The 14,227-nt window shown below is 51.3% G+C and overlaps 4 protein-coding genes across 4 annotated transcripts; 3 read left to right on the forward strand and 1 right to left on the reverse strand.

Annotated features, from left to right (window-relative positions):
• Window positions 1-212: 212 nt before the first annotated feature.
• EsH8_VIII_000179 (M28 family metallopeptidase) lies at window positions 213-1,564 on the forward strand (the record flags this gene model as incomplete). Its single annotated transcript, XM_083269221.1, has 4 exons — window positions 213-365; window positions 431-866; window positions 954-1,258; window positions 1,328-1,564. 4 exons carry the CDS (start codon window positions 213-215, stop codon window positions 1,562-1,564), a joined length of 1,131 nt encoding a protein of 376 aa, XP_083128989.1.
• Window positions 1,565-2,041: 477 nt separating this feature from the next.
• On the reverse strand, window positions 2,042-5,642 carry EsH8_VIII_000180 (protein kinase family protein; the record flags this gene model as incomplete). Its single annotated transcript, XM_083269222.1, has 8 exons — window positions 2,042-2,506; window positions 2,569-3,042; window positions 3,111-3,320; window positions 3,374-3,616; window positions 3,678-4,433; window positions 4,483-5,367; window positions 5,423-5,458; window positions 5,550-5,642. 8 exons carry the CDS (start codon window positions 5,640-5,642, stop codon window positions 2,042-2,044), a joined length of 3,162 nt encoding a protein of 1,053 aa, XP_083128990.1.
• A 3,676-nt stretch (window positions 5,643-9,318) lies between these two features.
• On the forward strand, window positions 9,319-10,559 carry EsH8_VIII_000181 (uncharacterized protein; the record flags this gene model as incomplete). Its single annotated transcript, XM_083269223.1, has 3 exons — window positions 9,319-9,608; window positions 9,668-9,734; window positions 9,792-10,559. 3 exons carry the CDS (start codon window positions 9,319-9,321, stop codon window positions 10,557-10,559), a joined length of 1,125 nt encoding a protein of 374 aa, XP_083128991.1.
• A 663-nt stretch (window positions 10,560-11,222) lies between these two features.
• EsH8_VIII_000182 (uncharacterized protein) lies at window positions 11,223-14,205 on the forward strand (the record flags this gene model as incomplete). Its single annotated transcript, XM_083269224.1, has 2 exons — window positions 11,223-12,422; window positions 12,502-14,205. 2 exons carry the CDS (start codon window positions 11,223-11,225, stop codon window positions 14,203-14,205), a joined length of 2,904 nt encoding a protein of 967 aa, XP_083128992.1.
• Between the last annotated feature and the right edge of the window lie 22 nt (window positions 14,206-14,227).

Here is a 14,227-nt window from a genome sequence, read left to right on the forward strand (position 1 = left end):
ATCCTTGCACCGCACCACGCCAAAACCGGGGCTGGTGATGTAGCCATGCCATGTGAGTGGCCCCGCCCTCGACTGAGCCGTCGATGGGGATTTATATAAAGAGGAGACCTCGCTTTGCCCAGTTCTTCGCAACGGATGCCACGGAAGAAGCAAGCCTGTCAAAGTCCGCCTGCCCCTCGAGTAGATTCTGGTTCTAGTCAATCACGGCCATCATGCGCTTCACCGCCCTCCTCACGGCTCTCGCCGTGTCCTCGGCCGCCGGCTCGTCAGTCGAGCCCCGCGATCCGACAAAGCTCTTCACTCTCGAGACCGCACCGGGCGAGACCGTTACAGTCACGGAAGAGGAGAAGTGGGAGATGATGGACGTATGCGCTTCCCTCCCAGCCTCTTTGGGCTCTTCTCTGTCAGTGCCGCTAACAAACCCCCCCAGAAACGCATCCACTTCTTCGACATCACCGAGTGGTCCGATGTCGCCGCCGTAGCCACCACGGCCGAGTTCAAGCTCGCCGCGGCCCTCCCCTTCCCGACGGAGATGAACCAGACATGCCACGTCAACGCCCTCATCCCCAAGCTGAACACGGACAACATGCGCACCCACCTGGAGCGCTTCTCGGCCTTCCACAACCGCTACTACCTCTCCAAGACGGGCGTCGAGTCCGCCGAGTGGCTGTACGGCCAGATCAGCGCCGTGCTCGACGCCGCGGGGCACCCCACCGCCAACGTCCGCTACGTGCGCCACGTCGCGTGGTCGCAGCCGAGCATCATCGTGACCATCCCCGGACAGGGCAGCAGGACCGTGGTCGTGGGCTCCCATCTCGACTCCGTCATTTCGGGAGACCGCGGCGCCGGCCGTGCGCCCGGAGCTGGTAGGTTCCCTTGTTATTTTCCCGCCTTTGCCGTGGATGGAACATGATCGCGATCCTGGGACGAACGCACTAACACCGAGCCACCAGACGACGACGGCTCCGGCTCCGTCATGATCCTCGAGGTCCTCCGCGTCTTCCTCACCGACAAGAGGATCGCCTCCGGCGAACTGCTTAACACGGTCGAGTTCCATTGGTACGGCGCAGAGGAGGCGGGCCTGCTCGGCAGCCAGGACATCTTCACGCAGTACCGCACGCTCGGCCGCCAGGTCGTCTCGATGCTGAACCAGGACATGGTCGGCTACGTCGGGCGCGACGGCGTCGAGAGGTTCGGCGTCGTCACGGACTGGACCGACCCCGACCAGGTCGCGTACATGAAGCGCGTCATTGATGCTGTGAGTCCCCCCGACACGTGTTGGGTCTTTTCCGGTGGCCGGATCGCTAAAACGGCCTGATGTGAATAGTACACCGACATCCCCTACGAGGAGACGGTGTGCGGGTACGCCTGCTCCGACCATGCCTCCGCCAACCGCAACGGCTTCCCCTCGTCCTTCATCTTCGAGACGCCGTTCGGGAACCACAACCCGTACATCCACACGCCCAACGACACGATAGAGCACGTCTCGTTCGACCACGTCCTGCAGCACGCTAAGATGACGATCGGTTACCTTTACGAGCTGGCTTACTGGCCGTTTGCGTAATCTCGCCATGGTAATGTGTCCATGATATGGAAGGGTACGAAATACGTTTTCTTCGTGCCACCTGTTGTTCTACATGGCAAAACTGCTCGGACTGCATAGCCATTGGTACCTTTCTCGATGATGATCTCACCGATTTAATACAAGATCGATTCTGGCGACGGGGCGTAATCGAGGGACGGTAACGACGAACATCACAATGGATGCCTATATATATGGCTTTCTATGTGTCTCGAAAAGGCCCATGCAGTAGAATATAGTACTTAGTGGTAATGAACAAAGAACACAAGCCCCTATGTGCGTACGCCTTGATTTTCATGATATATCACTGTACGCCTTGCTTTTGAAATTTCAGACACCCTTTGATCCAATAATCAATCACAATACCGTTGGTGTTTTACATTCTTCCCAGGCTCTGCGGACAAGTCAGAGCGCTAGAAACAGCAGTGTTGTACAACACCAGCTATATGCATAGCCCGGTCAAGTCGGACACATCAGAACAATTGCTAGGACGATGGCAACCACACCCGACAGGACCTGAATAGGGACAAACGCATTCTGCAGGTCAAGATGGTTCACCGAAGAAAGCCAGGCTATAACGAAGGCGACCCCGGGAGACAGGACCATGCCGACCCAAAGCAGAATCTTCATCAGGCAATATTCCTGGGTGGTGTAGAAGCCCCATCCGGAATTGAACTGTCTCTTGTGAATCCCTGGAGGCGCTTGCAGCTTTGGGATGCCGTCAAGAACAGCGCGGCTGTTTCGACCCTGCTCGGGCTCTTGGAGTCCCTGGAGTATGCTCTCAGCCATAAGCTGCATGTGCTCGTCGGGTTCCGTGTCCGGCAAGCAGTAATACTCATATCCTTTGCATATTTCTGGAGTCTTCCGGTTGGCTTCCTTTTCGAATGCCTTGACCAGGTCGCAATTGTCAAAGAGAAATGTAAACTAAACGATATGTTAGATCGGTTCATGGCTTGATTTGACTCAGTTAAGTGCATCCTGTTTACCTTCGATAGCTTCACCCCTGTGCAAGTTCTCAAGGAGCTCAACCGGTAAAGCCAAGACCCTCGAGCAGCCTTGAGACTATCCCGGAGGGTAACAAATAGCTGGTAGTCATTTTCCAGTAAATCAACAGACGGAACGGTATACATGCTCGTCTGTTTGACACTCGTCCGGTGTTTATCGATGCAGAAATAAGATTCTTTTCCAACGCTGGCTGTGATGTTTGATGAAGGGTTTGTTGCTACAGTATGACACTTGGCTGCGCCGTTTCTTTGCCAATACTGGAGTACCTTCAAGGCGTTGTGACGGAAGTATTGCCAGCGAGTTGTTAAGCCTGGTACGTTTGTCGATGCTGCTGGAGGAAAGCTTTGAGGAGCGTTCGTTGTTGGTAGAATCCCTGGGTTAGTCACACGAACGCGGTGTCTATAGTGCTCAAGCTGATCACCATTGAGAAATATCGGTATGTCGTGACCTCCATACTGTAAAAAAGAAAGAAGAAAACGTCAATACACCTCTCCTGGAAACCTGATGGATATGCTAAACTCACATTCCACACGAGACGTGCTGCAGCGGAAGCTGGACGTCGGTTCACTGGGGGGAGTGGGGACCAGTCAAAACGATGGCCGACTTTCCGTTCAAATTGCAGCCTCAGTTGATCAAATGCTGATGTTCTGTGCGATGTGGCATCGAGGAGCTCTAACCTCATGTTGCTGACGTGATTTCTCTGAGGAAGTTGATTCACCGGCCGACAGACAATCTGCTACTGTCAGTACCTGCAGCTGCAGATCGGTTGATAGGACACAAACGCACGCTTCTGGGCTCTTCTGAGCTTCCATATGCAGATTCACTTGTCAGCGTGCTTTGTCCAGCACTTCTTATCTCATCCGCGTCGTCGATGTCAATGTGGGATGCTGCTTTAGTAAGAGCAGAAACACACTCTGTAGCTTCAATGCGTTTTTCAACATCTACCACCAACATTCTGGTTTCTATTATATCGAGCATACGCCGCAAGTATGGCGTACATTTCGGTGATTTCCTTAAATCGTCTATCCACTGGACTAGAGTTCGTCATCGCAGAGTATATTTAAGGGGGGGACTGTTATATTTAACTTACTTGTGTGACGGAAGGCTTGACTTCAGCCTTCATAACGGAAGATACTTCATCTCGCTTAACAATAAAGTAGCTGTCATCTGACAAGTCCTTGGGTCCGTTCATTGTTCGGACTTCAGTGAACACGTCATCAACACCATGAATTCCATGCAGATACCACGTTATAAACTCAAGAAAAACACACCCCAAAGACCAGATGTCATATGCCTGAGTACTTATTCCTCTGTTAAGATCATACTCAGGGGCTCGGTACGTTGGCGTGTGCCGCTGCTCCCTATGCTGACCATCTGCAGATCGATGGAATCTTGTTAGACCGAAATCGGAAATTTTCAGGGTTCCGCGGTCATTGGACACGCCATCAGGCTTGAACCAGAGGATGTTTTCGGGCTTGAGATCTCCGTGCCGTCCAAACACAGTTTCCGACTTTGATGCTCTCCTTATTTCGGATTCTTCTCGCGTAACCTTGTGAATTTCCACCAAACCTTGGGCTAGGCCCAAGCATTGCTCTTGTATCCAATGGATGGCATCCGAGTCAAGTTGACGGGGAGGTTGGTTAGCTTTCCAGAATTGACGGAGATTCCCTCCGTTTGCCCATGGGAAGATGAAAGAATAGTTCTCCCCGTGCTTGAAGGTTGCCAAGGGAGTGATGAGATGAGGTTGGCTTCGCACCGTCAATGTTTGAAGAGCTTTCAGTTCCTCAGCAAAGTGACCTTCATTGCCATGTCTGAGTCGCTTTACTGCATATCTCCCTCTTGATGCCTGTGGTGTGTAAGCCTTGGTTTTATCCCAGCCTAAAGAGGTATCGTACAATTTCTTTGGAAAAGTCGTGATGCGCGGTATGTATTTGCACTTTATATACTTCGGAAAACCCCCCAGCCGCATTGGTGGAATCATTAGATTCATCAACGGTAAATGGAAGGATGGTATTCGGATCGAGCTCGTAAAAGCGAACTTTGGACGCGGTATTTGAATTCGAAAAGAACGGTACAAACAGTTCCCATTGTTGAGATACAAACCTTTCCTGTAGGTCCGGAGTCCAGTCACTAAGGGCAAGCGGCAACTTCTCAGACGAGGTATTATCATCACGGGCTTGTTGAAGCTGTTTTCCGGAGATGGGAAGGTCCCTATCTGAGATGCCGGAGCGAATGAAATCGCGTATGTTTGCCGGGCGGTCTACCAAAACCAATGTAGCGAACAATCGAAGACATCGTGTCGAGTTTGATGCTCCGCCTGAGCCTGGCTGGCTGCATATTTTCCGGGAGAGTTCATCCAACTCTTGGCTTGATGCTTCCGGCAGACTCTGTTCAAGTTCCTCCTTGACTCGTTCTTCAGTCAGTAGCCTTTCCACGGTGGCTGTTGGTATAAAGTGCCGTCCATCGGCCGATTTCACGCGAGCATTAAACAGAATTGATTTTAAGCCTTCCCGGTCGTTGTTCTTGGTCTCGGGTACGTCGCTGTCCCGCTGACGCCGAACCTCCCTGAAGCTGTCGCCCCTATCCTTGACAATCTCGATTTCCTCTCCGAGGTCGTGAATCAGCGTGTTCTTATGTCCATCCACCAGATCATTATTGATGTCGCCAATAGACTGTTCTTCCCTCTGAAAGACATTAAGGTGACTTATTGAAGTTCTGGGGCTGTTTCCAATGGAGGAGGCCAATCTGGTATTTCTTTCTGAGGTACGCCTTACAGAGAGCTTTAGGGAAATTAGTTCAATGACTTTTTCTAGAAAAGTGAAGGGCTAAACCTACGTAGGAGCCTGTGGTGCGAACAAATCCTGCCGTCCGCTAGCAGTGTAATCTCGTCAGCGGCAAGACCTTCACCAAAAATACTACTGTTCATCCAAATAATTGGCTGACCAACGAAGAGGTGACCCACACGTCTAATGTCTGCTCCCTGGCTAGAGATGGTCGCTGTAGGACTTGTCGGATTGCACGACCATGTTTTGCGTTGTGACCTGGTTGAAGGCATACTGTATGAAAATTTGAGGCGAAAATACCAGTCTAGACGAGAATTTCTAGGTACTCAAGGCTGGCAATTTCGGGGCGGGCCTCCTCATTTAACCACCAAGATGTTACCACAGCCACACTTCCCTTCTCCTACGTTATCACATACATGCATAACTCTGCCTACGAGGCACACAATGATTGTGACGTGGCTGTGATACAGCGTGGGGCGCAGCTGACAGCCATGAGCATAGGACATATGCAGTATTAACCAATCATCTCACTGACCACATCAGCCCGCCGCCCTTAGCTGCAGCCAGAGACATGAGGCCTATGGATGTCAGAAGAAATATGAATTTCAAGGGACCAAACGATACTGACATTGATGAAAGAGAGCCGCATATAACGTTCGAAATAGAATAATGAAGACAAGCTGCGCGCCTTGATGTTGGAAATACTCTTTTTTGGCGCTCTCTTTCTCACAGCCTGATCAGAAGACGAGCAAGATAATTACGGGGATGTGATCACAGCCTCATGCGTTAGTGAGACACAGCCACAGATCGAGGCGAGCTAAGCGTATCCAAAGTCATCATCGTATATCCATTGTCTGAACGAATATGAATCATCTGCTTTTGTATCCAAGAAATATTGCCAAGACTACGGAATCTGAAAACCACTTGATGACTATGTGTATTGGTCCGGTTTGGTCGAGCGATTATTCTGTTGAGCCGTATTTGCCAGTCCTACCTTACCAGTTATGGCATTTGGTAGTAAGGACTATGCACTGCTATGATCTGGTGCTCCTTTGAAGTAAGTTCTCTGCTAGCCGAACTGTGAAGAAGAAAGGTGCATTGAAGAAGCTATTTCAAAAAGAACATCTTGGGCATAAAACAGAGGAGAAATTGAACTATAGCGGATTAATGCAATGTCCTTTTGATCAATTGCAATCGCTTCGCCTCACTGCTCAAATTAACGCTACTTTATCTATCTTGGTTAAGTAGCGCTCAAGATCAGCAGATAAGCACGGTTGAACGGGCTAGTAGGAAGTCAGGAGGTGACTGTTTAGCCACTCCGACCTCACACCCACTGAGATACACGATGTCAAGACCAGCAGGAACATATGGCCTTGTCTGTTGGTATCACAGGGATACCTGTACGGGTGGTAGCTCGACAAATATCACAACAGTATTCGGTAAGCTGGTTCTGGTCTGGTCTGTAAAAGTGAACGAAGAGAAAAGGCCAGCGGTGGCAGCAGAATAAGTAACACTTAGGCTTTATGATTTCTGCACTCTGGATTGCTCTCACGTGTGACACGCTCGACGTCAGCGACTATACTAACCCGATGTCGGGAGCTGAAGGGGAATACAGCATAATGTCACGGCGGATCCGGAGACGGGCTGCTGCGGCAGCCGGGAGAGGTCTGCCCCGGACCAGTGAGTGAAAACTGTATTGCAAAAGGGAAAGAACTATTTATGGTCCATACTGTAATGCAAGGCCTTGAATAGGTTGTGGGCACATGTGGACCCGGCCGCGAACCTCGTGACAGTCATATTGTACGACTTTGACTTTGGAAGGGAGCACCACCCCCTCCCATCTTTTCCCCGGCCTGAGTTCTAAGTTATGTTATGAGAATGAAGATGTTTGTCGATAGTCTGCTTTTGTCAGGCTTGTCTTCTCTCGCTTCTTTCGGGTCGTTATTTATAGCCCGAAATGAATCTGCCAAAGAGGGTGTCCGCCTCAAAAGTTTGGAATGGGGTCCTAAGGTGCCAGGAGGTGCTGCTGGGCTTTTTTTAATTTGTTTTCACTTTTGTGGAGGGAGAAAGGATTGGGCTGTTGGTTGTCTGCGGGAAGAGTTGGTGTTGTATTAAGGAAATCCAGGCAAGTATAATCCTTTTCGGAATAGGACTATTTGGGTAGAGCAATTGGCGTCCAGAAGAAGATGCCAACCATTCTCAAAGACCAATTCATCGATAATCTATGTTAAATATGGTGCCAATATCGGACGAACCTATCTCAAAACTAGATATTCTTCAAGTCTCGTGATAATCTTGGAGGCTAATCAGGCGGGCTTTGGTCCTCCGGCACTAAATATATATCAATTACCCACCAGTAACTAGTACGAACATGGTTGAAATTGCTCATACCTTGTGCAATCCGTCGAGATGTTTACTTGGCTATTCAGCTGATTTGACTCATCATATTCAAGCTCATGCTCTACTCTTGAGAATGTTATGTAGATCAGGCCTTGGCTGGGCAATCGTCAGTGAACACGCAGAGCCTACTGGGGAGATTGGCTGGCTCACATCACTTCTCACTATTCATTAATGTAAACCTGGATAAATGTCTAATGGCTGGTTCTTCTTAACTAGGGAACCTTTCGTTCAGTGGCTGTGCACAATAAAGTGCTCATCAATGCCGGTTGCATTGCCAACATGGACTAAATCCTTTCCCCTCTCAGCGCGGCGTTTGTCTCACCACGTGGGGGGCTGTGATCGGGGGTTTATTCTGATGCAGACGCGCAATTTCCTGCCTGCGGTCTCGCGCGCATGCCGCTCTTGCGTGTACCCCGCAACACTGAAGTCAGATCCGAGGCAGGGGTCTTTTGAGTGGCGGCTGCTCCCGGGTGGGTGGTGGCGTCTTCAAGGGGCCTATGGCCTCTCTCATATTTGTTTCTCGTGCCGCCCCTCCCTTTGTATTTTTTTGTTATTTAGTGGTGGCCACAGGCTGGGAGAACAAGGCATTGTCTTGTGTGCCAAGGCTTTTCTGTGCTGGCCATGTAAGGACCACGTTGCACCAAAGCAATTAGGTAATGTGCGACAAGTGTCCCAAGACATCTTTCGATAGAGCGCCTTCTTTTGCTCCCTACGCATGTCCACAGTGAGCCAACGAACAGGAAATTACTTCCCAAGACAGGCATGTGCCGTGCTTGGCGGTCTAGAGTCGGTTAAACACCGAGAGGGTGTGATTGCAATCGCCCGCTTTGTACGCTTCCAAGCACATGGAAAATGCACCGATGGCGGGGTGTTTGTGTTGCCCAGGCCAACAGCCTGGGTCCACGTATCTGGCTAAACTTGGATATTGACAAGATTTTCTTCTTCGGTTGGATACAATCAGTTCTCCTTCTGGAAGTGATAAGATGGCCAAGAAATGGTGCAATCCTGCGCCCTGCATGAGACGGTCCGTATCCGATTGAGTGATGTGAGACAACGGAGACGACTGCCATCCTAAACAGCTCAGGTACGCTAGAGCAAGGTTCCACTTTTGATACGAATGGGAGCATCGAGCTCTCCAACTGTCGTGACGTCCTGGTGGGCGAAGTACAGATGTGATATTGGACCATGTGCCGATTGGCCCGAGACCCCGCCTATTCGCATGAAACTTTAGGTTTCACTCAATGGGACATTGTTAATCACTACAATCTGGAAGGAGGATAAGGATTTAGATTGCGGGGCGGGTAAGTTTACGCCGCCGAGAGTGAGGGGCAGGTCTTGTTGGTGCGCGCCAATGGACGAGTTTGAGGCACAGGTTCAGTAATTCAGTGATGCCGGCGAACCTTATAAATACGAGGGACCAGCAGCTTGAGGAGAGCGTGGGGACTGATCGCTCTCGAACTCAAATCTCCAACCATCTCCAGCATTCAATTCATCGGTCTCTCAATATTGCGTCAAGTTAACGCCATATTCCTCCACACAGCAAACAATATGGGCGTCTCCACTGAAGTCCCGCAGACCGTCGAGTGGGCGGGGAAGAGGGTCCCCGTCTACCCCATGGAGACTGTCGACTTCGGACGGGTGCTGTCACAGGAGCCGGCCGAACTCGAGAACATGCTTCGCTGCTGCCAGAAGCAGGGCTTCTTCTACCTGGACTTGAACGGCCTTGACGGCAGCAGGTTCCTCGACGACCAGCAGAAGACTCTCGACTTGATGCACCGATACTTCGAGAACCCCATTGAGGCCAAGAATGAGCTCGGTCTTGTCACCGCACATCTCGGGTAAGTTGCAGTAGCCTGGTTTATCTATGTTGAAGCAAATCCCTAACCCACCGCCACAGATACGAGCCCGTCGGTTCGCGCACGGGCGGTCTTCCCAACACCAGAGACGGATATGAGATGTTCAAGGTGAGGCTTGAATGAAGTCTGCCTTATGTGTCGACAACCGAGACTAAGTTTCTATAGGTTTCCAGAGATGAGATCCAGAGATCAGACCCGAAGTTCCCTAAGATCCTCCAGAACGACACGGACAAGGCGATTCTGAAGAACGCCATCTCCGGCTCCAACATCGTCACGAAGGCGGTTCTCTCTGGCCTCTCGTCCGCCATGGGCCTCGTCGGCGCGGCGCGCTTTGAGAACGCCCACCGCAACGACCGCCCTTCAACTTCGACCCTGGCCATGATGCACTACGTCCCTGCCGACCCAGTCAAGGACAAGGAGATCGGCCACCAGAAGCACACCGACATTAGCTCCCTCACTCTGCTTTTCGCCGAGGAGTGGGGCCTCCAGATCCGCCCTCCCGGAACCCGTGAGTTCGGCTTCGTCGCTCCCAAGAAGGGCTGCGCCATCATCAACGTCGGCGATTCGCTGCGATTCGCTAGTGGACACACCATGATGTCTTGCATTCACCGCGTCGTTCCCTTCAACCCCGAGGAGCATCGCTACTCTATCGCCTACTTCCTCCGCGCCGAGAACGAGACCATGTTCACCGACAGCGAGGGAAGATACGTTACTGCCGGCCAGTGGCACGACGAGAAGTTCTTCCTCTTCAAGGCCACGCCTGATATCCAGGCCCTTGCCCCTCCCTCAATGTTGTACGGTGGCATGACTGCCGATGAGGAGTGGACTCCTTACGCCCAGCCTACCCTTGCCAAGGCGCACGCACCGGAGTTGCCGACAGAGGAGCTCAAGCAGAAGCCCGTAGTCAAGGAGACACTAGTTGAGGCTCACTAAGAAGTGATTTTGCTGTGCTCCAAATAGAAACCGTCTGTTTCTCAAATAATAAGAGAAATTTCAATATCTTTTTGACTGTTAAACAATCTAGGAGATATAAACTTATTGTGCATGATGGAGATTTTCAACTGCCCCAAAACTGATTTATCTCGCCGATTGATTGGCCTTTAATGTGTTATGATTTCCGCGATGAATATAATGCAGTCATTCAACCTGGAGTCATACACTGGAGCTAGAGAACCAGCAAATCCCAGTTTCGTCAGCATCTATCATGGCGAAAAAAAGGCAGAGATTAGTAGAAATACCGCAAAGTAGCATGTCAAAGCATCCATTAGTTCTGGATGGCGTGATATAATAGCTATAGAAGAAAATCTGGCGATGCCAAAACTCGCAAAACCTGACAGCATGCTGTAAAAGAACCCGGATGGCTTCCCGAAAACACCAAGATGGACGGGGAATGTTTAGTTGGCTTCTTTGAGACTAAAATGATTTAGGCGAACTCAGCCCTGTTCTGAACCCCTGTCCTTTTCCACGTTCCCCTCCCTGAGTGACAGGGGGCGTCACTTCGACCGCATTAACCAACCTTTTTGCGATTTACCCTCATTGCAAATTGTCCCAAGTTCTTATCACTACTCGGGCCGAGTAAATGTGGCCGTTGCAGCCATGAAAGCAGACATCAATGTGGAAAAGGATCGCCTCCCGCCATACAGCGCGACCCCGACGGGGAATACCATTCCTCGTCGATGGGATTCCACCCTGCAACTTCCCCGCAGGTCGCGATCGCTGCGCGTTCTAGGGTTAGCATGTCTCGCGTTCATCGTCTATGCACAGTGGAAGCAAATCGCACCCGCGACAGGCCGGCTCGGCCCTGAAATCACAATTCACGGCCTTTCTGTCCAACAACTTCACAAAGACCTCGCCACATGCGCCGAACTGCACAGCAAACCAGTCGATCCCATTGGTCTCGGTCGAACGAGAAACGGTCGTTATGTGGACGGCCAGAAACCCACCATCATCAGAAACGCCACCGTGTGGGTTGGCGAGCCAAGCAAAGAGACCGGACACTACACATGGGTCTCGGCCGATGTATTCATCGAGCATGGTCTCATCCAATCAATCGCTAGGGAGATTCCATTGGATACCCTCCCAAACGACATCTTGGTTTACAATGCCGCAGGCCGGCCTCTTACTAGTGGCATCATAGATATGCATAGCCATGCTGCAGTGCGCTCGCTACCAACACTGCACGGGAACGAGGACGTCAGCGAGCTATCGGCGGACATCACCCCCTACGTGCGGTCCATTGACGGAATTAAACCTACGGATCACCAGCTTCAGGTCATCAAATCCGGTGGCGTGACCACGTCACTGATCTTGCCGGGTTCCAGCAACAACATTGGCGGCCAGGCGTTTGCAATCAAGCACGCTGTTGGCCGGGAGGACGGGCGCAATGAGACGAGCGTGGTTGACATGCTAGCCGACCCGGACCGCACATGGCGGTATATGAAGATGGCTTGCGGTGAGAACTCTAAGCAGGTCCATGGCAAAGCTGGAGAGCGTGGCCCATACAGTCGCCTGGGCGAGAGCTGGGAGTTTCGCCAAGCATTTGAGAAGGCCACCTCTCTGATGCGCCAGCAAGATGATTGGTGCAGCACCGCGGCCAGAGGGTTGAACAATGTCCAGAATTACTTACCCTTCGAGCTAAAGTGGGAGGCGTTGGTGGCCCTGCTCAGGGGCCAGGTGCATGTTCATGCTCACTGCTATACCATCACAGACCTTGAGGCATTTATCGATCACACCAACGAGTTCAAGTTTCCCATACGAGCCTTTCATCACGCACATCAAACGCACCTAGTACCAGAGGTGAGTATCGAACGAGGTTGAAAATAAATCAGCCTAGTATTCTTGCTAGTCGAGCCTTTGCTAAATCTGCTGTGCTCAGATCCTCAAACGAGCTTGGGGTAATGACCCGCCTGCATCAGCCCTCTTCGCAGATAACATGTGGTATAAAGCTGAAGCCGCCATGGGTTCAGAATATGCTGGTAAACGCCTCTACGACGCCGGCCTAGTCCCTATCTACGTCAGTGACAACCCGGTTCTCAACGCTCAACACGTAGTCTTCGAAGAAGCAAAAGCCTACAAGTACGGCCTGCCATACCACGCGGCCCTCGCATCGGTAACAAGCGCGCCGGCTGAGAGGTTGGGATTGGGGCAGAGATTGGGCAAAATCAAGCCGGGATTCGACGCGGATATTGTGGTCTGGGACAGCGACCCATTGAGTGTTGGTGCAACACCAGTCCAGGTCTGGATCGACGGGACGGCTCAGTACGAACAGCCTGTCGAGCTGAACAAGACTTTTGAAGGTACGATTGTGCCAGACGAGAGTTTGGCCAATGTTCCCGGCGAACCAAAGATTGTGAAGGGGGATATTGTCTTTACGGGTGTTTCGAAGATTCTCCACTCGGTCGAGGTAGAAGGCTTCGCTGCTGATGGGATAACTCACAACGTGGCCATCTCTAACGGCAAAATTGTTTGCGTCGGAACTTGTGCAAATGAACTAGCCAGAACATTATCGTCAAAAGATGCCGTGGTCCACCTCAAAGACGGCTATCTTACCCCGTCATTCACTGCATTTGGTTCTACCATTGGTCTCAACGCCGTTGATTCTGAGCGGGATACAGACAACGGCGCTGACGGTGCCAAGTTCAGCCGCGGCATTGACGGCCTTGCACTCGACACCGAAAAGCTCCGAGTTGCCCGTAAATACGGTGTTACAAGCGCCATATCAGCTCCCAAGTTTACTGCCCTTGGTACTCATCACGGTACCAGCACTGCATTCTTAACGGGCGCGAAGACTGTCCTCGATTCTGGGGCCATTCTGGTTCGTGACGCAGCCATTCACTACACGCTGGACCTTTCTGCCAAGCGCGGCATCGATGGAGTTTCTTCGATATCGGCGGCGGTTGGAGAATTGAGGCACAAGCTGCTCAAAGCCGTTTCATCTTCTGCCGCAAATGACACCATCGATATCGAGGACAGATACTCGGAGAGTGCTTTTCTTCGTGAGGTCGTGGATGGAAAGATTTCGCTTGCAATCACGGTACATAGTGCAGATGTGATTGCATCCTTGTTGGACGTGAAGGCCACAGTCGAGGAGGCCATCTCAAGTTATACCAATAACATCCCCAAGCTTCGACTAGTTATCATAGGTGGTGCAGAATCTCACCTGGTAGCGAATGCACTCGCAGCGGCCGGAGTAGGTGTCGTGTTAGCGCCAATGCAGTCTTTTGCGATCTCTTGGGATCAGCGGCGGGCACTTGCAGGAGCGCCTCTAACCAATGACACCGCCATCAATGTCCTACTTGACGCAGGAGTCGTCACTGCCATCGGCTTAGAGGAAGACTGGCTTGTGCGAGATCTGGGATTGCTAGCAGGCGTCGCGTACAGAAACAGCGAAGGGAGATTGGACGAGAAGAAAGCACTGGGCTTGGTTAGTAAAAACATCTATGCTATTCTTGGTCTAGAGAATGCCTCTGGGGCGGATCGCTTTGTTCTACACGAAGGTAGCCCATTGGATATTGGTTCAAGGACAAGAGCCATTGGCGACGAAACAGGGATACATCTAATTGATGAGGCTCGTATGTAATGATATAAAAGCCTATCTAGCT

This window comes from Colletotrichum jinshuiense, chromosome 8 (assembly GCF_051148585.1).
Source record: "Colletotrichum jinshuiense chromosome 8, complete sequence".
NCBI lineage: Eukaryota > Fungi > Ascomycota > Sordariomycetes > Glomerellales > Glomerellaceae > Colletotrichum > Colletotrichum jinshuiense.